Here is a 24,036-nt window from a genome sequence, read left to right as displayed (position 1 = left end):
GACAGGTGGTGAATGAGATGCGGCCTTTCCCTTCCTTACACCTTTGTCCCTCTGAATTTAAACCTTGGTAGATCAGAGTAGGGGGGGGAGTGAAAGGAAAAGCCCTCCCTATGGTCAGGCCAGTCAGATCTTAGTGTAGCCCTGAGTGCTTGCACAAAAACTTGATCCAGACATGCACCTGGGAAGCAGAAAGTGGCTTTCCCAAGGTATTACCAGCTCCAGCAGGACAAAAGTAAGGTTGCTGCTTCCATAATCTGATATTCCGGAATTTTGCACCCCAGTATGTGCCTGAGACATCTCGGGGGTACCTAAATTCCACATTCATGTATCATAGATACACAGAGTGGTTTGGGTTGGATGGGACCTTAAAGCTCCTCCAGCTCCAAGCCCTGCCATGGGCAGGGACCCCTTCCACTAGAGCAGCTTGCTCCAAGCCCCTGTGTCCAGCCTGGCCTTGAACACTGCCAGGGATGGGGCAGCCACAGCTTCTCTGAAGCCATTCCCTCTGTGAATAGAACCTGAGGAATCCCATAATCAATGTGAGAGGCTTCCTTGGGTTGATTCCTGTACCCTGCATCACTCATCACCTTGGCCAGACGCCACAGCCATCATGAGCCAGGGGTAAGTTCAATAGCTTTTTGCTTGCAATGCTAATGGGAGTAGCAATTCTAATGGTGAATCTTCTACTACAAAAATAGTAAAACCACCTCATCCCATCTACTACTTGTACTTTTACATTCTTCCTTTGCCCACCATTGTTATGGGAGAAGGCTAGAAACAGTGCTGTCGTCAGTCAATGGAACAAAGTATCTGAACCCTGGTCTAGTCGGTGGTGGTGAGCCTGTTGTTGACAGTATGTGGTGCTTGTTTTCACTCGGTAAATACTATTTTCCTCTCCTAGATGCTATATCTGTGTGTTTGTATGTGTTTTCAGATGTGTGTTAACCAAGTAGCTGTGAGCCCTTCAGAGCAGACAGGCGCCGGCAGCTCCCGCGGCTGAGTAGGAGGCATTTGTTTCCTTCTCCAGTTTGGAAACCTGTAGTTAATTGAGAAAGCTTCAAACTTGGGAGTACCTCAGTCAAGTGCCACTAAATATTTAGGGTGTTCAACCAACTATATACATGTATATATATGTATATAATTTTTTTCTCCCCTCCATTCTAAGGAGCCTCAGCGGCCTGAATGTTCTTGATGTTTCTTCTTCTTCCTGGATCAGTACATGACTACACCTGGATTTCTGGTGCAGTAATGGTGACTTCTGTTGAGGAATGTTTTACTCCTTCAGCCTGGAGAAGAGAAGGCTCCTTAAGGGGAGACCTTAGAGCAGCTCCAGTGCCTAAAGGGGCGGCAGGAAACCTGGAGAGGGGCTATGGACAGGCCAAGGGCAATGGCTTTAACCTGCCAGAGGGGAGACTGAGATGAGCTCTTAGGCAGAAGCTCTTCCCTGTGAGGGGGTGCTGAGGCGCTGGCACAGGGTGCCCAGAGAAGCTGTGGCTGCCCCATCCCTGGCAGTGTTCAAGGCCAGGTTGGACACAGGGGCTTGGAGCAAGCTGCTCTAGTGGAAGGTGTCCCTGCCTGTGGCAGGGGGATGGAATCTCTTATCTCTTCTCACAGAAACAAGCAAATGCTATTCTGAGATATCGTGACAGTTTGATCTGTCCCCAAAAGTGTCACAGTAACAGCATTTCCCTCATTACTCTGTAGGACACGGAGGTGGTCCCATAACTCTTGCAGAGCTCAGATAATGGGAGGGCTTCAGGAGCATGTCCAGCATCAGTGAAGCCCAAGAAAGGAGCCCTTTCATGGCTTTGTGCTCCCAGCACCTGGCCCTTTTGTTTGCTGGGATGGCAGATAAGTTCAGGGTGCTCAGAATTCCTTCTAGTAGGATCTGTGGGATACCTGGAGTTGGTTTGCTTGGCTGGCAGGGTGGCAGCCTGCAGTCTGCCCTGTAATTCACTGTAGATCAAAGAAGCCTTGAAAGCAGCCATCTACATGTTCCAACTTCCCCAAATCCTGTCTTTGCGGTGCCCGGCCTGCCTTGGGTGTAGTAGATGCTGTCCTGGAGGTTTTGCCTCCTGGTCAGAAGTGGAACTGGGAGAGAGGAAGGATAAGCGCTCCAACGGAAGGGAGAGTGGGGCTGGATAGATCCTGGCATAAGGAAGTGCTGGGGGAGGAGAGGGGCAGCCCTTGTGAGGCAGTAGGGAGAGGGGAAGCAAGGACACTGGAGAGCCAGGGCTTCCAGAAGCATCCTCTGGTTTGCTTTGCTTGCCCTCTTTAATATAATCGGCTTCACAGCAATAGGTTAAACCCTCTTCAGTCACTGTTACCACTAATACATGCAGATGCTGGATCTGTTTAATGTTGTTCAACATCAAGAAAGAAAATAGAAAGCCTCAGGCTTCCTGCTGCACTTGTCAAGACATTTCCTTCCCATCATCAGCTGGAGGATTTCTTAGCTGGTTCTTCCTCAGCTGCTTGTGCTCCAGAGCACTTTCTGGTCTGTCTGTTCGGGTTTATTCCTGTGTATTTGGCTGGGGTTTTGCTCTGTTTACGTCCACCTGTCCTTTCTCTTACTGGGAAACATCACTTGGCATAAAGAGGAAGAGAAGATCCCTTGTGATGAAGAGTGAAGGCTGCTTTGCAATAGCTTTGCTGTGTGTCGGTGTAGGTTTATATCAATCCTACATCAGGGAGGAGGCCTCGGTGCACAAGGCTGGTGTGTGATCCCCAAAAGACCTCAAAATGTGCTATGGTATTGCACTGTGCAGTTATAGATAAAGGTCATATTAGCAACCATATTTGCTTAATATAAGGTGCAGTATTAACCTGATTGTTGACATTAATATTTACTTAAAATTACAATTCAGCTGCTTTGCTGGGAGCTGTCAAGTGGGAAAAGCCCCTTGGATTATTCCAGAAGAAAGGTAAATGTACTGTTGCTCTCATGTTAGGTCCTTCACAACCCTGTTTAGTAATTGTAAGGACAGTTTGAGGCCCTGGCTGCTGTTAATGTACCTGACTGCAGGATTCCTTTTGACAAGTGCCATTCAGCCCCGTGGGCCCTCTTGGTGCCTGGGTTAAAATGAACTGGACTTTGTAGTGCCACGTGTCCCATCGGGTGCTCAGATTCGTTGCTGCTTCCTGGGGGGCACATGGGGGCTGTCACAAGCTTCCCTGCTCCTCCTTTGCTCTGTTACAGCTTTTGGGCACTGGGGACATCAGCCCCCAAAGGGTGGCTTGTTGAAGGGGTGTAATTGGTGTGTGTAAGTTGTTGCCTCAACTCTCACCATCTCTCATGGGTAATTCAGATCTCAGGCAGAAGCTCCTCCCTGTGAAGGTGCTGAGGTGCTGGCACAGGGTGCCCAGAGAAGCTGTGGCTGCCCCATCCCTGGCAGTGTTCAAGGCCAGGTTGGACACAGGGGCTTGGAGCAAGCTGCTCTAGTGGAAGGTGTTCCTGCCCGTGGCAGGGGGTTAGAAGTAGATGAGCTTTAAGGACCTTTCCAACACAAACCAGGCTGGGATTCTATGATTCTGTGTTATTTTTTGTCTGCTTTTGATAGTGACTGGGTAAAGTGTATTTGGGAAGATGGATGCAGCTCATTTCTACTGTATGTTGTGTAACAGGGAGGTCAGGATGGCAATTTGCCATCAAAGGCATGTTTAAGGACAGCTTCCCTCAGACTCTGAGGAGAGGAGTGGAAATACCAGTGCTGTTAGGTGTGCAGTTATACAGCTGGAGTGCAGTTTGCTTTCATCTTTATCCTCCTTTTTGCCCTTTATTACTCTTCTTATCTTGGTCTCTCTGTCACCCCTGTAGTAATCAGTTACCTAAACCAGTCTGGGGGGGTTTTGTCCTATAAACCCACCAGTGGGTGTTTCGGGCCTCCTTCATGCCATGAGTCCAGTGTTGGCACAACTAAACCCTGGGTACAGGTCATCATCCCCCATGAAGAGCCTGTGAGGGGCTGCAATGACCAGAGGCTGTGGATGATTCATACCTAATGTTCTATAAACTATCCCCCCTGCTCTAGCAGAGAGGTGCATCAGATCTGTTGGGTTGCAGGGATTGTGTAAGCCTTGAGTAGGAGGTGTGTAGTATTGCTCTGTGTGTGTGTGTATGGTGTAGTAAGCACTGCCTTGATACAGGGGTGCTATCTGAGGAGGGCAATAGCTTGGGCTGGGTCCTGGCATGTGGTTGAATGTCTCTGCTTTGTCCTCAGGTCCGGAGTTGGGTTTTTTCCCTTTCATATCAATGTAACCTGACTAGAAGTCTACCTGGTTTATACAAGAGCCTTTGTGATTTCTCACCTGAAAGGATGCTGACCTTCTTGCTTACGCTTTGACTCACTCCCCTGAAATCTTTACTGTTCAACATTAATCTTTGCATTAGACTTTATCAAAGGCTTTTGATTTTGTGTGTCTTATAAGTAATATCTGTTTTTTCCTTTTATTGTGTGTGTATAAATCTAACACTGTATACCTTATAGCTGGGAGTCCTAAAGGTAAGTCATCTGTTGGAGCTCAATAACCTTGTCCTATGCTGTAATATGGAATGTAGCTCTTCGTCTGTATCAGAAGAATTGCTGTGAACTCTGATTATCACTGAGCCAAACCCGAAATCCAGCATTTCCTCATGGGCTTTTCTTCCCCTTCTCTAAATAGGTACGTTCCATGGATGAACTGAATCATGATTTTCAAGCGCTTGCTCTGGAAGGACGGGCTATGGGAGAGGTAAGTGAAAGGCCTATAGGAAAAAACAGTGGATTTTGAGGGGGAGGGAAGAGGGGAAATAAATCACACTTGGAGAGGCTGCTGGAATGCTGCTGAATGTGAGAGGTCTCCATTGTGGCTGTGAAGCTCTGTGTGTGTGTGTGTGTTTGCTTTAACAAACAAGACCCTGCCAGGCTGGGCTGCATCTTGGTAGGAGGAACAGCTAAGCCCTCCACCTGCTGTATCATCAAACAGCAAGCCAGTGGTTGTAAGAGAACAGTTAGAAACATGGCTTGTGACAAGTGGTACAATACTTGCAGCGTGGTTATTTTGGGATGCAGTGAGCTCACACCCTGTCACACTGTGGGGTTAGGTGGCTGCTGTTGTCTGCTGCCCTGTTTCCACTCCCGGCCACCTTTTGGCTCTTGGCACCAAGCACAGGGCTGTATTTAATGGTGGGAGTCACTGAGCAACGGAATCAAGGGCTGCAGAAGTGCCAAGTGCTTTGGACAGGTCAGAGGCCTGAGCAGGAGTTGTCAGATCATGGCCTTTCAGTTCTGACTGCACAAACCCAGGCAGGGTTATTGTAACCTCATTGTGCAATAAGGAGGTGGCAGGTTTGGGGGAGATGGCCACTGGTTTTCTTTGAAAAGAGAGAATTTACCTCTTTTTAGGGTGACTTGAACAGCCCATTACTGCATTGGCTGTGCTGTAAACTCGTTATTCCCTTTCCCTTTGTAGGCAGTCCCTTTGTAGGCTTGTGGATGAGAAAGCGCTGTCTTGGAGGAGGATGTTAATGTACAGCAGGCCAGCTTGAGAGAGGCTGTGGTTTTGGAGAGCCCTCCACTTGGCATTCCAGTCTGTGGAGTTCAGACCAGTTTCTCTCCTCCATGTTCAGTCCATCCTATCTCTTAATTACTTTATGAGCCAAGTTCATAAAAACTAATCCCTGATCTCCAAAATTATTGGAGAAACAGCAAACCAGGACTGTTGTGGGATTCATAAGAAGGTGCCCTCTCTCAGGTGAAAGACCTCAGGGTGCTTGCATCTTAGCTTCTCTCCTTTCTTCCTTCTGTGGAAGATCTTTACACTGAGCTGCATGTTAACTTGACAGTTCTTGATAGGAAAATGTGTTTCTCCAGTTTATCTTAACCTATATTGAGACACTTGACTTCAGAGTAGATGAAAGTGATTTACAGAGGAGAAAACATGCCATTAAAAACCTGTCTAAAGCTGCTGAGCGCCAGCTGAGGTGCCTCCATGTGAAGCATGCCAATGGAATGGCGGGGGTGGGAATGTTCACTCCATGCTATTTTTTAACACCTCACTTGGGCAAGAAGTTCATGTTCTGATATAGAGCGTCCAGGCTCTTTGAAGCCTGGTGAGGGTGAGCACAGCACTTGTTCTGTGGTGTTAGGAGGTCACGTTGGCTTCACTGCCTGAAGGCACTCCAGAACATCACATCATGGAATCAACATGGTAGGAAATAGACCTTTAAGATCATCAAGTCCAGCCTTTGGAGGATGTGAGGTTTGCCTTCCAGTGCTGATTCATCTTCCCCACCTTCTTCTTGTACCTATGATGGGGAAGGTTTGGGGATGGCATCCTTCTGGCACTGGGAATGTGTGTGGTTTTCCAGGAAAGGTGACATCTCACCTTCTCCACAACTTCTTGTTTCTCTTGTATTTCCTTCAGTCTTGCAGTTGCCTTTCCTTATCTGTTGAATTTTCTCTGTATTTCCCAAGGTATTTCACCATAGATCCAGCTGGCTGATTTAAGGAGCTGTGTAAACAGAGATTCCCACAGGATATAGACCATGTTCTTCAACTGCAGGCTTTGATTTTGTGCAGCATGCCCTGTCTGTTGTTTAGATGCTTTAGCAAGGCACTAAGGAGGTGATTTCCACCCCTTTTCTTCCTCCTCCTGGAATGTGAAGGAAACGCGTGGAGAAAGCTGCTAGGAAAACATTTAAGCCTGAAATAAATGAGGAAAAAGGAATTTGATTTCTATTTGTTTCATGTCTTCTGAACCTGTAGGAAGTGTCATAATTCCATACTTTGAGGTGATAGTGGAAAACCTGGAGGGGAAAGATGAGGGAAAGAGTGCTTCATCACTTAGTGTGTCCTTTAATCTCCTTTTCTTGCTTCTTAGTAAGCAGCATCGTCATTGTAGTGGTATAAGGAGTCTGTGCCTCTGAAGACATAAGAGCTTTGTTTTAAAGGGGTCTGTCAACTAAATCTCTTACCTGCATTTTGACTGCAGAGTGGGTAATATTTGGTGATGAACAGATGGTCTAATCTGGGAAAAGAAAGAAAAGCTTAACCCCCCCCTTTAATCTATGCCCTGTTTCCAGTTTCACAGTCCCATCAGCCAGCATCAGACCCCCCCTAAATTCCTTTGTGCCTTGAAGTGTGATACTTTTAAGTGTGAGATTAAAAGAGGAGCCACAGAAACCCTTTTGCTCAGCTCTGAAATAGAAGAGATTTGGGCCACTGATAGTGGACACAGTCAATGATGTTGAGAATAGCTTTGTGAAAGGGATGTCTGTTCTTGTCTGTTCTCTCCTCCTTTGAGTGCTCTCTGCAGGTGGAAGCTCTGATGGACGAAGTCATCGTGAGGCCTCACTACAAGCCACACCAGGATAATGGAGTCTGGTTTTGTTCCTTCTCGGCAGATGTTGAACTGGGAAGCAGTAAAAAGGAATGGTGTAGAGCAGTTAGTGAAGGAGGAGGATGGTGCCTCAGAAGTTGAATGTAGGGGCTGGTTAGTTTTGCTGCTTTAGCCCATGGACCAGAGTGTGTGTCCATGCTGCTTGTGGGGTCTTGGTGCTACAGTACTGATTTATCTGAGGCTTGTCATGGTCTGTGCAAGTTCTCTTTCTTTTCTGGCCTTCAAGACAGAGGAACTGGGTACCAAAGAATCGCAGACTGCTTTGGAAGGGTCCTTAAAGATCATTCACTTCCAACCCCTGCCGGGCAGGGACCCCTTCCACTGCAGCAGCTTGCTCCAAGCCCCTGTGTCCAACCTGGCCTTGAACACTGCCAGGGATGGGGCAGCCACAGCTTCTCTGGGCACCCTGTGCCAGCGCCTCAGCACCCTCCCAGGGAAGAGCTTCTGCCTGAGAGCTCATCTCAGTCTCCCCTCTGGCAGGTTCAAGCCATTCCCCTTGGCCTGTCCCTACAGGCCCTTGTCCAAAGTCCCTTTCCAGGTTTCCTGCAGCCCCTTTAGACACTGGAGCTGCTCTAGGTCTCCCCTTCAGGAGCCTTCTCTTCTCCAGGCTGACCCAGCCTGGCTCCAGAGCAGAGCTGCTCCAGCCTTTGAAACATCTCCGTGGCCTATTCTGGTCTCTGGGCATCTGCTCTTCTTCACATAAATCCCTTTTATCTGCAGCTTTGCAACACTGAACATTGGTGCAGTATCTCTGGGGGCTCATGGCCAGTGCAGAGGCTGGGAGAGGTGTTTGTCATCAGAGAGTTACAGCATTTTGAATTGCAGCAACATTCTTGGTTTGGTGGTGGGTGATGCTGTGAGATAAGCCTGGGTCTGCAATACAGGAGCAGCTGTAACTTAAGCCAGGAGGGTGGGAGGAGGAGGAGAACAGAGACAGGAGGCAGCTGGTAGGTACTTCCCTTCAAACATGGAAGGGATTGGACCCAACATTTTGCAGTATGAATATCAGGGGTAATGGTGAACATCACCCTAGATTTGAAATGCTGTAAGGAATATTTCCCACTTCCTCTGCTGAGCATTTCTCACTCTCTAGTGCTGTCCCCTATGGGTTTTAGTGCACACGGGTGGGGGTTCTGGGCTCAAGCACACACTGAAGCCAGGTCATGGGGAGCCTCTCATTGACCAACACCCCCAAGTCCTTCTCCTCGGGCTGCTCCCTCCAGTCTCTCCCAGCCTGTGTCTGTGCTGGGGTTGCCTGACCCAGAGGCAGGATGCTGCCCCTTGGTTTCTGTCAGAGCCTCCACCAGCCAGTTGAGCTCCCTGGGGTGGCAGAAGCTGCCCTTGGGGTTGCCTCTCCATTGCTCATGGTGTGCTCAGCCTCCCTGTCTTGTTTTTTACATGCATGGCAGCATATTTTGGGGGGCAGATAACATCTTGGTGCTTGTAAACCTGCAGCACTGCCCAAATCTGATCTCTAAATGCATGCTCCTCCTCCTACCTGTTGCTGCAGATGAATGGGGCTCTGCAGCGACACAGATGGCTTATCTTCATGGTTGCCTTGTCTGGAGGGGATCAGTTCACTTCATTTGTTTAATTCCTAATCCCATCACGGTGGGATCTACAAGCACAGGCTCTGTACTTGTGGGTTGTAGAATTGCCTTTGTGGATGTGCAAGTCAGCCCCTCCTCCCCACTCTGGTATATTGAATATTGGCCTAACGCTGTAAGTCCTTTTTAAGAGGGCTCAGAAGGATTATTTTCATACTAGATAGGGTCAATTTTAATAACAACTGGGAACAATGAAACTGGTCCAGTTCCAAACTGCTGCATGTTCCTTCTTTGATTTCCCACCTGAAGAACTGGATAAGATTCACTTCAAATACTATTTTTCTCTCCCTCTATTAGAGCTGACAACTTTCCCTGAGGAAAACTTCATCTCCTGGGCAGGAGTCAGTAGTAATTTGGATGGTTGCTGCTTGCTAACCCTCTGGTTTGGGTTGGAGCAGAAGTTGACAGCACAAGGACTCCACTGCCATCTGTTAATACTGGCATTTGGTTTTCCCCTTCCCCAGTATCTAAATACAGCTAGAACCTGTGTGGGGAAGAAACATTTCTTTCTGGTGATGTTACAGAGCTTCCAGTTGGGAGCTTTATGCTTCTGGGATGGAAAAGATTAAACTGGAGGCAACAGAGTCGATGTTTGTGCAGCTAAGGAGGTGTGTGCACAGGACAGGGAGTAGTTGAGATTTTTCTAGTCCTGGTCTGTGATTCACTGCAAAACCATAGGAAGGTGTCTGTAGGCAGTTCCTCAGGATCCTGCTGGTAAGTGCATGTGTTTTCCCCCTTAAGAAAAGGGCTGGGTGAATCACAACCAGGCTGAATGAGTTTCAAGGCACCCTCCAGCTTGAGGAGACGGTCTTTTGTGGTAGTGACCCCGTTTGGATGGTCAGGAAAATAGAAGAATTTATTGAAATGAGCCACCAGAATGCAAAGAACAGCTCACTCTTTGCATTCCAGTTCCTAACACAACTTGTTGCTGTGCTTTGGACAGACATATTCATGTGAAGTGTTGGTTCTCCTTATCTTCCAGGTGCTCCTGGTTTGCGCAGCTCTCCATGAGCTGGGTCTGACCTGGTGCCTCATGTCTGTGATGTCCCTTTCCACACCTTGAGTATCTAATGTAGCTATAATTGAGATTTGCAAGTGTTGTGGGAGATGCAGCACCCCTGTGTTGGCAGTCCTGGTTTAGCTATCCCTGTTCTTACAGTGGCCAGGGGTGCTTGCGGGTGTGTTGTGTCAGGTCTTGCAACTGGGAAAGCACAATCCTGTAGTGCAGCATAGGCTGGGATCTGCCTGGCTGGAAGCAGCAACATGTAAAGCCCGATAAGAGTGACCAGTGTGCAGATGTGGTAAGGAAAGCCAACAGGATGCTGGGGAATGTCGATAAAGGCATCACCAGCAGAGATAAAGATGTCAGTGTCCCGCTTTACTCAGTGCTTGTCAGGCCACACCTGCAATACTGGGTTCAGTTTTGGTCCTGCTCTACAAAGAAGATGTTGACAGGCTGGAGAAGGTCCCGAAAAGAGCCCCAGAGATGATCCAGGGTCAGGTCTTTGCTTCCTCCCAGCTTCCCATGCCCCTCCTCACTGCAGAGCATGAAACTGAGAAGGTCCTTGATCGGAGGAAATACTCCTTTACAGCATTGGTGTGTTATCAGCATTGTTCTCAGGCTAAAGGTGAAACCACAGCACTGCACCAGGTACTAAGGAGAAAAATGACTGCTGCAGCTGAACCCAAGACAGTGGGTTTGAGGTTTTTCTGGTGTTTTTAGGTTTTGAAAGGAATTCTGCTCTTCAGGTGAGGCCTAGAATTGGTGTTGCTTTCTTTGTACTACCTGTGTTCTGTGTAACCTGGCCTTAAACCCAAACTTGAACCTCGGGTTTAATCCTGTACATACAGACCTGCTTTGTGATATGTTTCTGAGTAAATAGATCTTCCTTACATTAACAAGTACAGGGTGAGCACAACTCTCCTGATGTCTGCCTTCAACCAGAGCTCTTGGATCACATCTGCTTCGTCTTCATCCAGCAGCCTGTTTGCTCTGGTTGCCATAGCCTCAACTGTGCAGGTGAGCTGCTGGAGGCCATGAGTCTCATTCTGTGATCATTTCAGACACAACGAGTTGTTAATCTTCCAGTTCCTTTAGTTTTAGTCCAACGTCAGGCAAGGCTCATGCATTTGGTTCATGTGCTGTGGTTGTGCTGCTGTTTCCTGTCGGGATTGCACGCATCTCATTCAGCACAAGATTTCGTCTGAAGATTGTGTGGTTGACATCTAAGGTAGCTGTGGAGGGCTCGGAATTCCCTTTGCTGTATGTAGCTACCACATAGTGCATGCTGCCTTGGAGAAGCTGATGTTTTGGAAACGCATCTCAATAGGCTATGTTGTTCTTTGTGCCATCTTCTGGAGTTCAGAACCATTTTCCTTGGATTCATCCAAGCCAGAGTGACTTTGTCTCATTCTCAGTAAGAGCATCTCCCTGTTTGCCTTACATCCCATAGGAACAGCACAGGCTGTGGCCCAGAATTGTTCATTCTTTGTGCTTACAACCAAGCTTCCCAGTGTGGGGAGCCCTCAGCAGACATTGAACAGGAGAGAACGGAAGGCTCTTGGCACCTCTTGAGCTATTCTGTGTTCTGAGTATTTGACAGCAAGAATCAGTGCTGGAAACATTGGCAATTGAGGCACATCCCAGCTCAGGTGGAAGGCAAAATGTCCTGGTCTTGACCAAGATGGAATGAAGCGGGGCTAAACCACAACACATGAGAATTCTCTGATCAGAACAGAGTCTTTTTCCTGCTGATATTTATTTGCAAGCAGCTCTTGAGTATGGAGAGTATGGACAGTGTCAGTGGCATGTGTGTGCTTCCACCTGTGGGCTTCATAAAGCACTTGAGAACGCAAGAGGGATGTGAGGATGCAAGTGGTACCTCAGTGCTGGGTGGCTCCAGAGGAGGGTATCTGTGTTTTGATGATGAAGCATGTCTCAGTTGGTGTTGAATGACTGATCCATGTTCCCAAGGGAGACGCTTATGGTTTCTGTTTGCATTTCCTACTTCTTTTAATCATGCTTTGTTTTGTTTTGTGTTCTTTTTTGTTGTGTTTCTTTAATTGCAGCAGCTGTTGCCGGGTAAAAAGTTTTGGGAATCTGATGATTCCAGCAAAGATGGACCAAAAGGGATATTTCTGGGAGATCAGTGGAGAGACAGTGCTTGGGGAACATCAGGTAGCTCCATTATTTACTTGATTTAGTTGGGGTTGAACGCAGATGTGCAACTCAGCTTTCAAAGACACCTGCTTTATGTCCTAGAAACCCCCACGTTGGTTTGTGATTAACATATCCATAGGTACTAAAGGATTGGTTAATGTGAATATGTGCACCCTGTTACCTGCTTCAAAGCTTTAGATTACCCTTAACATTTCAATTTCAATTTTCTGATGTATTTTGTGCCTTGGGATGAACTTAGAGAACAAGATGAGTAAAAAAACCTCAGGAACAAGAAAAGCCCCTAATTTTGTAAATACTAAACCAACCAAACCCCCAAACCACTGAGGTTGAAGTGATGCTTTGAATTAGGGGGAAGGTTTTGGGATAGTGATCAGGGTAGGGTTTATCACTTACACTTCAAATGGGCTGTGACCAGGAGATAAAGCCTCTCACCCTGTGCTCAGCTGAGGCTGGTCCCAGCCTCCACAGGTGGGTGGAGATCTGGGGGAGGTGACTCCTACACTGGCTGATCCCAAATCTCCATGAGTCAGAACCTTTGGTCTCATCTCTTCCTTTGTTTATTCACAATTAATCCTGTGCACCTCAACAGCCCCCAGTGCTGAGCCATGGCCCACACTGGTGAGTCAGGGAAGTCAGAGTTTCCCTTTTGGCTCATCTCAGCTGGAGAGAAGAGCCAGAGGCTGAGCACTTCCTCAAGGTCCCTGCCCCAAAGTGAGGAGCACAACATGGAGGTGGCTGTGGAAGTGGCCATGGGCATAGGATGGGTTTGTTCCAGGAACAGTGGAACTAATCTTAGAACCATGGAATGGTTTGGGTTGGAAGGGACCTTAAAGCTCCTCCAGCTCCAACCCCTGCCACGGGCAGGGACACCTTCCACTAGAGCAGCTTGCTCCAAGCCCCTGTGTCCAACCTGGCCTTGAACACTGCCAGGGATGGGGCAGCCACAGCTTCTCTGGGCACCCTGTGCCAGCGCCTCAGCACCCTCCCAGGGAAGAGCTTCTGCCTAAGAGCTCATCTCAGTCTCCCCTCTGGCAGGTTAAAGCCATTCCCCTTGTCCTGTCCCTACAGGCCCTTGTCCAAAGCCCCTCTCCAGGTTTCCTGTAGCCCCTTTAGGCACTGGAGCCTTCTCTTCTCCAGACTATTGAAACCTGGGTTTTTGTAAGAAAAAAATGCTGCTCCTGGTGCTCTAAGTGGTTATACAGCAGCGCAATGAACACTGCTGGAGAACTGGTCTGTTAAAACCAGCTTTTCTTTTTTCTTAGTTAGCTTTATCCCCCAAAAGTCTCCCTTAGTCCATTTTAGATGCTTGTGCTGGCTTGAGGGGCAGGGAAGCATAGCCAGGACCAATAACAGAATAGAATGACTTCTCCACAGCTTATGCCTGCTTTATAAGGCAGCTCAGTATCAATATCATTGCATGTCCCTTCCACCATCCTCTGGCAACTACTGTATCTGCTGCCTGTTATTTTTGCTTCTGAGCATTGCCAGCCCTTGCAGGCAGGAGCAGAGCTGCTCCCCTTCCTTGCTGGTTGCAGGGTCCCTTCCCCTGCCCAGCCAGTTCTGGCAGAGGACTTGGAGCCATCAGTCCTTGGCAGGGGTGATAAATGGGACTGATGCAGGAGGACAGGGGATGAAGAAGAAATGAAGTTCTCATCTAGGAGAAGATATGGTCATGACATGAATAGGGTACTTCATCTGAGCAAGAGAGCTGGGGTAACAGTAGGATGATGTTTGAAATGACAAACCAAAACTGACTGTTTTTTTGTTGTACCAATGCAAGAGTTGTACTAAAACTAAACCCTACAACTTCCTGGTTTTAACTACAACTTTTCCTTAGAGACTTAAGTCTCTGAAATGCTCTGATTTTAGACTCTGAATGTAGGCTTCCAGGTTCTAGTAGTTAAAAATCAAGCAGCCATCTTGCTTTATCTAATGGACATGATCAGAGTCAAAACATTGGCACTTCATAGTGCAGTTCAGACCCTAGAAAGTAATTATTTAATGACTTGCCTCCTGTAAATAGTTGGATCTACTTATAAGCATTATCCATGTTTTTGTTCCAGATCACTCTGTTTCCCAACCAATTATGGTGCAGAGAAGACCTGGTCAGGGGTTTCATGTGAATAGTGAAGTCAACTCAGTGCTTTCACCACGGTCAGAGAGTGGAGGACTTGGAGTTAGCATGGTGGAGTATGTGTTGAGCTCATCTCCTGGAGATTCCTGCCTAAGGAAAGGAGGATTTGTAAGTGTGCTGACATCTGAGTTCCTGTTATGTTCCTTTCTCCATTTGCTGCTTGGTTTGATTGGTTGTTAATCCATCCCTAAAGGCAGATACTCCTTCTTTAATTTGCTCTTGTTTAGCTCCCTCTCTTAAACCAGGGAAGTTTTACCCATTGCTATTGATTCGGGATGCAGGGTTGGAATGGGTGTGAGGAATGTGAAGGTTCCTGGTGCTCCCTGGTTCTTTGTATCACCCCACCAGCAGTGACCCCCCACCTGAGCTCACTGTGGGAGGAGTGTGCACATCTGCCTGTGGTTCTGAATGAACGTGTGGCTGCTTTGTTGCTGGTGAAGAACAAAAAGCTCCATGTAATGATGCTAGAAACATAACGTAGCTGTAGAAGCCACTCCAAGTGGGAATGCTTTAAAGGGCATATCGTTTCCCATGGAGAAGTGATGGTAGTCACTGTGCTTCATGGGGTGGGGAAAGGAGGCACAATCAGGCCCCATCCCTGCAGTGGGGAAGTAGGGGATGCATCGCCACCTCCTAGGCCACTGCTCAAGCAGGGGTTGTCACACAGCACAAAAGCAGAGTAGGTTTGTCACTGCTGGACTGCTCATCTTTTCAGGGAGCTGATTTGTGGGTTCCTTCGCCCATCCTCTTTATCTTGTCCCTCGTTACTGGGCGCCCTATAACCTTGTTGAACCCTGAGCCTAAGAGAGATGGGGTTTGAGGAATGGACAACAGTGGAAGGAGCCAATTTATCATCAGAATTGGGGCTTAGAGAAGTGCCTGCTCCATCACACTGATGGTCAGGTCACCAGTTCTGCAACCCGGGGTCTCCCCAGGGAATATCCCATTGTGATGGGGGGAGACTGGGCTCCACGTCTGTAGTTACAATTGGTATTGCCGTGTCTGCCCTTAAACAAGCATGGGTTGATTTTCTTTAAGAAGCATCATCAGAAGATAATAACTTTTAAAGCAATCCTTTTTTTCCTAAATATTGGTGGAAAAAATCCCCCCTCCAATTGAAGAGGATGGAAAAAGGACTCAAATATAGGGTTCCTCTGCCCTGTTACATACAGAGCAGCTTGCCCTCAGATGGAGGGTTTAATGTCTGTCTGTGTGACAGCACCAAAGCCATTCTGATAAATATGTTTATATGCCCCTTGCTGGTTTTTATCATAAATTATGTTGGTTTTCCTCTCCCTTTTGTTTTCACAACTGTGCCCCTGGCATAATTCCCTTTGATTCTTCTCCCAAGTGAAAGAAAATACAGACATTAAGGGCAGAAAAGCTGCAGATGTAAAATCACCCATCAAATGCTCAACAGCACAGAAACCTTCTTATTTCCTCCTTTATTTTGCTTTCCATTCCTTTCCCCCCTCCAAAATGTGCTTTAGGGTTCTATGAACCAGTGACCAACCTAATGATTGATTTGAATGCTCTTAAATCAGCCCTACCTCGGAATTCACTGCACAAATCACAGTGTTGAGGTGATCCCATTCTGCTCCTATACATGGGCTTCTCCAGCCACTGAGACAGTGACTTTGAGAGGCTCTAATTCCTTTTGTACCTTTTCACTACCTGCTGTTGTGTTGAGAAGTCCCTGGGTTAAACTGGAAGTGCCCAAATCCCGTCTAGAAAGAGGGTTTGTTGAAGTATTCTTTAACATTCTTTTAGGGTGGGATTTTTGAGCATTTAGAAGCAGACACTGACTTGCTAAATGGAAGAAACTAAATTGATAAAACCTGAAAGTGAGAGTCATTCCCTTCTTTCTTCCATTATGTTGGACTATTTTGCCTTTTTTCCATTTTTATTTGTAGGAACTAGTGTTTGCAAGTGACTTGTTGGATGGTGACACGTTCCTTTGACTTGTTACAAGCTCAGAATGAAAGTAGAATTGATGTGAGAATGAAGCTTATTCAAATACTGTCTCTTTTGCCCAGGGGCCAAGGGATGCAGAGAGTGATGAGAATGACAAAGGAGATAAGAAGAACAAGGGCACATTTGATGGCGATAAATTAGGAGATCTGAAGGAGGAGGGGGATGTGATGGATAAAACCAATGGTTTGCCTGTGCAGAATGGGATCGACGCAGATGTCAAAGACTTCAGGTACGTGCACTATTAGGTAGTAGTTAATCAGTTTTGGTTCAGCCTCAAGTGGCAACTGAGCACCACGTAACTGCTCACTTGTTCCTCCCTGGTGGGATGAGGGGAGGATCAGAAGAGTAAAAGAGAAAACTCCTGGGTTGAGATCAAGGCAGTGTAACAGGTAAAGCGAAAGCACACATGCAAAGAAAAGCAAGGAATTCCTTTACTGCTTCCCATCCCATGCAGGCCTTCAGCCATCTCCTGGGCAGCAGGGCTCCAGCTTTAAGGTCCCTCCCAACCAAAACCATTCCCTGGTTCTATGATTCTAACTCTGCTTCCAGCACAAATCCCAAGCAAAGCTCCATACCAGCCACTGCGAAGAAAAGGAACTCTTCCCCAGCCAAACCCAGCGCGCACAACACTTCTAATATTCCTTGAAAGATTTTCCATGCTGTGGTGAAAAAGCCTTTGAGGCATTGACACAGGGTCCTAAAGATGTCCTAATGCACCCAGGGAAGCACTGGCAAGGTGGAAGATAACATCTGTGAGCTCTAGTTCTGTCTGTTGTGATCTTGTTTTAGTTTCACACCTTTCTTTTACTACTGTGTGTGGGATTCCTGTGGAGCTATCACCTGAAGAGGTTGACTGTACTTATATACTAATACCAGTTACAGCTGAGGTTATGGCTTGTTCGTTGTAGCTCTCAAGGGGTTAAAGCCTTCTGAAATGGTGGCTCTTGCTGTAATCAGTGCATTTGTATTTCTTGCTCACTTACCCACTCACTCACATTGACATGTAGGAAAACTGTTAAAGCAGAGCCAGTGTTGGGGGGTGCAACCTGCTGGTCCCTGCGCTGGGATGAACCAGTTCCCACCAGAGCCCAAGGCTTATGTTAGATCATTTAGGGAGGTTTCAAGTGGGATAACAGCACCTGAGTGTTGCATAGTTCAGAATTCCCAAAGAGCTTTGGCATTCCTGAAACCCTGTCTTGTAATGGCATGCTCTCAAGTGAGGAGTAAAAAGAGCCTGGCTGGTTTTACATTTGTACTGCACCAGCTCTTGTGAGGTGGGGGATTGGGGGTTTAGTTTGTTTAAAGACATAAATTCTGCTGTAGAACTCATTTAGGGAACTCTTTCAGCGTCCTCTTATTTCCCCTCACCTTTGTCATGCCATCTGCAGGCAGATGTGCTGAGTGCTTGTGTCTCGCTGTGAATCAGTGCTGTGTGATTAAATGGATGGATCTCTCCTTGCAGCCGCACGCCCGGGAATTGCCAGAACTCTGCTAGTGAGGTCGATCTGCTCGGCCCAAACCAGAACGGATCAGAGGGCTTAGCCCAGCTGGCAAGTACTAACGGTGCCAAGCCGGTGGAGGACTTCTCCAATATCGAGTCCCAGAGTGTCCCTCTGGATCCCATGGAGCACGTTGGCATGGAGCCTCTTCAGTTTGATTATTCGGGCACCCAAGTTCCTGTGGACTCGGCCGCAGCCACCGTGGGGCTCTTTGACTACAATTCCCAACAGCAGGTAACGTGTTGGCCAGTGGTCCAATCCTGCTGCAGTCCTCAGGAGAGTCAGGGAGCCATGGAATGGGCTGGGTTAGGAGGGGCCTTAAAAATCACGTAGTTCTAACCTCCCTGCCGTGGGCAGGGACACCTTCCATCGTCATGGGGTCAGCACCAGCTCAGGCCCTTCTCTTGGGGAGAGGGGTGGAGGAAGATTTGGGATGGCTTCATTGTCTCTCTGCTATCTGTAGAGTGCGGCCTGTGTCCTCGTAGGGAGCACGAGACAGGAGATCTCAGCATGGCCACTGAGCTGCAGACTTCAGGACCTGTAGGAAGCAGCAGTTACCAGCAGTGCTTGTCTGTGTATTAATCATTTTTACCTTGAGTAAGTTTACCTTGGAGAAGAGCTTTAAATGAGTCAAAACTGCTTAACAAAACCCAAACCCACCCTCGAGCCCTCAAAGGTCAAACAGCAGCTCAGGCCTGGTGTCACAGCCCTGCTGTGGGATCTCTGCAGTACCAATCCAGAGCCAACCAAGGAGTAATGGATTTCAACTGCTCGTACTTGAGCAGGGTTTAAAACCCGAGGCCAGAGTCCAATACTACTGAGCTTTATCTCAGCCCAGTGTGTTTGACCTTTCTCCCACGCAGGCAGCCGCAGCTTCTCATCCCGGAGCAGTAACCCAAGTCCTGCCTTTGCTCTTGGCTTGGCTTGAATGCTGGGCCTAGATCCAAGGATCCGCTCAATCCGCTCCTGTTCCTGCTAGTATGGGCAGCAATCATCAACTTTTATTGCTTTCCTATTGTAACAGTGATATTTCTCAAAGAACAGCAAGACCCTTTGTCACAGCTGAGGGCAAAGGGATGTAACTAGCCCTGCCTTCCCTAAAATAACCAGTCCTTTTTAGCAGAACAGCCTGTTGGCATTCCCCAGTGAGGAAAGCCCGTTGCCAAGTGTGTGCTAAAGGCCCAACTCGGAGTAATCAGAGCCTTTAAAGCAATGGGAATACCTGTTAGAGCCTGGTGGGTTGGTTTATTATCCAGCACGTTTAGGAGAGGAATGGTGGACATTATTTGAATGATTAAACTAAATAGCTGCTGAAGAGTTCATAAAAAAGACCTGGTTCCAAGGCTTTGTCTTCTTTTTGGTGTGGGACCTTGTGAGAATTAACATCCAGTAATGATACTTGGCTAGTTATTTCTACGTTAGAGCTCAACAAGGGAACTGCTTTGGAAAGAACTGTTAGATATGGGAAAGGACCTGCAGGACTGGGAAGCCTGAAATGTGCGTTTTGTCTGTGGTTTTTAGTTCAGTGAAGGCTCATTGGCAATTTCAAGTGGGTTTTATTTGCTTCTTCGAGCTTTATAAAGTTAGGACTTAAAATCTGAATATCTTGCATGTAGCTGGTGGGAATAGAAACTGTCAGAAGAAGGCTGGCCTGGGAAGCAGGTCCATGTCCAGAGGGATTGCAGGATGGAGCTCTGGCTTCAGCCAGCCCTAAGCAGGTCTGGTGGGGTTTAGTTTTCTTTGTATGAAGAAGATGGCAATAGCCACATAGAGCTGATGTCACCTCCATGTAATCATGGAGTCACAGAGTGGTTTGGGTTAAAAGGGACCTGCCACGGGCAGGGACACCTTCCACTAGAGCAGCTTGCTCCAAGCCCCTGTGTCCAGCCTGGCCTTGAACACTGCCAGGGATGGGGCAGCCACAGCTTCTCTGGGCACCCTGTGCCAGCGCCTCAGCACCCTCACAGGGAAGAGTTTCTGCCTAAGAGCTCATCTCAGTCTCCCCTCGGGCAGGTTAAAGCCATTCCCCTTGTCCTGTCCCTGAAGGCCCTTGTCCAAAGCTCCTCTCCAGGTTTTCTGCAGCCCCTTCAGGCACTGGAGCTGCTCTCAGGTCTCCCCTTCAGGAGCCTTCTCTTCTCCAGCCTGAACCAGCCCAGCTCTCTCAGCCTGTCCTCGTAAGAAGTAAAATCCAGCTTTCTGCTGGGTGGAGCTGAAGTTCTCTCTGGTCTCTTTGAATGGTGAGGTTTGGCAGCAGTGGAGGTCTGTGCTGTGGGCACAGCACCCTGCTCACCCCATAGCTGTGTTGTGCTAAGCTCCTCCCCAGGTCCCACTGACAATAAGCAGGCTGGGCTATTTCAGAGCTGTTCTTTTGAAGCCTCAACCTTGTTGCAATAGCTCCTTACACCTACAGTAACTGCGCTCATCAGGCTTTTGTAAGTGTAAGGGCTGTAGTAAAGAGAAGGCTTCTTCCTTCTGCCTGATGTGACCTCCCAGTGCACATCTGTGTAAATCTGCTGTATCTTGGCTCCTAGATGTGCCCATTTTCTTACTACATGACATCCAATCTGCTGCCAGTTACAGCCTGGATGAAAGCAGTCTCTCTCTTTCGGCAGTCCAGGTTTTTTGTATGCAGATGTCAGAAGGAAATACATCCTGAACAAAAGGATCTCCTCTGTAGAAGTGCCTTTCAAAGGCTGTTGGGAAGCATCACACACTTTGAAGGGATTACAAGCGAGTGCAGCTAAAAGCAGTAGTAAGAAGGGAAGGTCTTAACCACGCGTAATCTGATTAGAGATGTCAGATGTCCCTATTTCAGGAGAAACTGGCTTACAGAAGTGTCATCCACAAATGTTCCCATAACTATAACACAGTCTCCCGTGTTCTGGTTTCTTGGAATTCCCTGGATTAACTCCCCCGTGTGCTGTAAGCGATGCTTCATTTGCAGAATCCCAGCCTGGTTTGTGTTGGAAGGGACCTTAAAGCTCATCCAGTCCCAACCCCTGCCACTGACAGGGACACCTTGCACTGGAGCAGGTTGCTCCAAGCCCCTGTGTCCAGCCTGGCCTTGCACACTGCCAGGGATGGGGCAGCCACAGCTGAGTGGGGAGGAACGTTGCTTCTGGGTAGCTCTGGAGTGGTTATTCCACTTGTGGGTCCTTAGTGTTTGAATTAGAGTTGAGCCATCCTCTGCTGATGGATTACATTGGGGAGTGTTTCCTTCGGCAGAAGGAAAGCTGGGAAGTGAGTTTGTAGTAAGGGCCTGGATGAATGAAGAACACATAAAATCCAAACCTAAGCAAAAATGCTTGGAAGACTGATGTAATCCTCTCCTTTTCATTCTTGGGAATGACTGTTCTCAGGAACGCTGCCTGTTGCTCCTGGAGATGGCAGGGAGCTTTGGGCTGGCAAACTCGGGTATCCGTTGGATGACTTACCCACAAACTCCCCAGGTCTGGTTTCTGTCTGTTCTAGAGAAGAATTTACACTCCTTGCATGGAAGGCTGGCAGGAAAAGGAGCATTTTGGCCAAGGGGTTGTGAGCTCCCAAGGCTGTTGTCCCACCCCATGGCTCTTTAGGTGGCTCTGGAGTCATCACAAGTGTATCATCTCCCACCCTTCGCTCTGCTGGCTTCTTCATGGTGAAGGCCAGGTTGGATACGGGGGCTTGGAGCAAGCTGCTCTAGTGGAAGGTGTCCCTGTTTGTGGCAGGGGTTGGAACTGGATGAGCTTTAAGGTCCCTTCCAGCCCAAACCAGTGTGGGATTCTATGAGTCCCACCGTCTGGAGGAGTCACCCAGGTTGTCTGCTGCTGTGACTGAGATTTCACTGTGCTTGGTGTTGATCAAGGTCTCATGGTGTGTGGCAGCTACTAGTGATCCATAGGCTGCGGTTAGGAGTTGTGTGTTTTAATTGGGGAATAAAAGGGCTTTCAGGCAATGTTCAGAGAACAGCAGAGAAAACCCTAGCTGGGGTTTAGTTGTACTTCAGAAGTACATTGTTTTCCAGGGGGATTATCATGGGCAATTGATTTCAAGAGTTTGGTGTTTTTCAATTCCTATTGAAATGTTTTCCCTTCAAGAGGAGTGTCTGTAGTTATGAAAACAAATTGAGTGTAAAGGAATTACTTTAAAAGGAAGAGTGAAGGACCATATTTGTGCTTCTCTCCCTTCAGTTGTTCCAAAGACCGAATGCACTTGCTGTTCAGCAGCTGACAGCAGCGCAGCAGCAGCAGTACGCCTTGGCAGCTGCCCATCAGCCTCACATAGGTAAGTCTTGCATGTAATACACCACATTTTAGTGGGCTTTAATCAACAGAACACATTGGGAAAAGACCAGGGAAAAAGGATGGATGGGTTTTGGACAATCCTCACTGTGTTTTGTGACTGGTAATTGCATACAAGCAGAAGTGCATTGTTTGAAGCTCCACTTGAAGAGTTCTGGAGGTAGCTCTTGTCTGCTTTAAAAGCTCCAGAGCATTTGTGTCTGGCAGGAGTGACCCTTACCTTTGTTGAGGGGGCTGCTCAGGAAGGAGGGTGCTCTGAAATCCATGCTGTGAGTAAGACATGAGTTGGGGTGAGCACAGCAATGCACAACTCCATATGCATCTGTACACATGTCCTGTGGCTCAGCTGCCTGGGCCGTCTCGAACTGAAAGATGTAATTCATGCACAACACATGGTTGATATTACTAAAGGAGTATGGATTAGGAATAAAGTGCATAACCCTGTAGCAGGGCTATTCCTGGATGATTAAACTATCATAGGGTTAAATGTTTTTAGCACAATAAGCAGTTTAAGTTGTTCTTCCTATCAAAAAGCCCAGTACAAATGGGTTGGGGCTCTCCCACTCTGCACAGTGTACTTGTTTGCTTGTAGGGGCTCAGGGATAGACCTGAATCAAACTGGTTTAGCTTTTTACCTTGCTCCCCTTCACCTTCACCTCCCCTCCACGCCCCTCTCCCGCCCCGCTGGGATTTCTCTAATGATTAAACTGTTGCCTTGCAGGGGAAGGTAATGCCTACACTGCAGGGATGGTTCCCTGCCATGCCTGTATGATCCTGAGTTCCTTCCTGGCTAATTCATTGAAGTATTGGGATTCTGAAGTCCATTCCCCCTTGTCCTGTCCCTGCAGGCCCTTGTCCAAAGCCCCTCTTCAGGTTTCCTGCAGCCCCTTTAGGCACTGGAGCTGCTCTAAGGTCTCTCCTTCAGGAGTCTTCTCCAGTCTAAACCAGCCCAGCTCTCTCTGCTTGGCTCCAGAGCAGAGCTGCTCCAGTCCTCGCAGCATCTCCATGGCCTCCTTTGGACTCACTTGAATTTTACCACTTCAGCTTTCCTGAATGGATGTTGCATCACTGGAATTGTTTTTTTTTCATGTAAATGATACCCTCCACACATTGCTCTATTCAGACTCTGGTGTCGCTCATTCACTACAGAAATCACCCTGTAACAAACACTAACATCCTACAACAACCCAGGGTTCTGTGTTCACTGGGCAGAGGTGTTTTGGCAGGGCTGCACTTCTAGTGAAGTTTGTTTCCACTGACAGGTATGTTTTCAGCAGGTTTAGCTCCTGCTGCCTTTGTCCCCAACCCGTACATCATCAGCGCCGCGCCGCCGGGAACCGACCCCTACGCTGCCGGACTTGCAGCCGCTGCCACGTTAGGTGAGATGTTCCCACTTGCCCATTCATTCCTTGCCTGTGCCAGAGCTGCTCTGGAGTGCATGGTTGTGAAATGAACTATTCGTACACTGTCATTTCCATGGAGAGGTAATAGTTTATCCGTGAGTTGAAACAGGGTTTGTCTTGGAAACACCGTTTTCTGTTGCTTACATGTGGTAATTGTTGTATAACACTTGCTGTGGGCTCGCTCTCTGCTGAGGATAAACAACCAGAGCAAAGCCAGAACGAAACACTTGCAGACATCAGTGTTGCTGCATGTTTGGGGTTTTCTGGGGACTGACAGGAGTGAGAGATACCTTTGCAAACAGATTTATTAAATGCTAAGAAAGATGAGGATGTGTTTTCCTGCCAGAGAGGTCGTATCTCATTGCTGTTTAACTTGATTTACTGCAGCACATCCTGCAAATGGGATCTTTCCCTTTTGCAAGAGACTTTCAAGAATTCATGGGGTTTAGATCCTCAAGGTAAAAACACCCTGTATCCACTGCAAGGCTCACACCATGAATATGCAGTTTGCCCGATGCAAGCAGCGATGGCGGCTCTTGTCTTCATGCAAGGTCTTTCTCCCAAACGTTCACATATCA

General features: G+C 47.8%; 1 protein-coding gene across 7 annotated transcripts in view; it reads left to right on the top strand.

Moving 5' to 3' along the window:
• PUM1 (pumilio RNA binding family member 1) overlaps positions 1-24,036 on the top strand; it is a 62,178-nt gene that overhangs the window by 10,351 nt on the left and 27,791 nt on the right. For 2 of the 7 annotated variants that reach the window (XM_057397872.1, XM_057397867.1), the window contains exons 3-9: positions 4,663-4,731; positions 12,060-12,165; positions 14,232-14,410; positions 16,339-16,505; positions 17,739-18,009; positions 21,945-22,038; positions 23,318-23,434. In XM_057397872.1, the coding sequence (XP_057253855.1) occupies positions 4,663-4,731; positions 12,060-12,165; positions 14,232-14,410; positions 16,339-16,505; positions 17,739-18,009; positions 21,945-22,038; positions 23,318-23,434 (1,003 nt within the window). Of the gene's footprint in view, positions 1-4,662; positions 4,732-12,056; positions 12,166-14,231; positions 14,411-16,338; positions 16,506-17,738; positions 18,010-21,944; positions 22,039-23,317; positions 23,435-24,036 lie in introns of all 7 variants that reach the window. The other 5 variants (XM_057397871.1, XM_057397870.1, XM_057397868.1 and 2 more) reach the window with 3 other exon arrangements.

Source organism: Pezoporus wallicus, unplaced genomic scaffold (assembly GCF_028554395.1).
Source record: "Pezoporus wallicus isolate ANWC-B61680 ecotype Strahan unplaced genomic scaffold, APGP_CSIRO_Pwel_v1 contig_10769, whole genome shotgun sequence".
In the NCBI taxonomy this organism is placed as follows: domain Eukaryota; kingdom Metazoa; phylum Chordata; class Aves; order Psittaciformes; family Psittacidae; genus Pezoporus; species Pezoporus wallicus.
The sequence above is the reverse complement of the archived record's forward strand: the minus strand, read 5'-3'. Positions and strand labels throughout refer to the sequence as shown.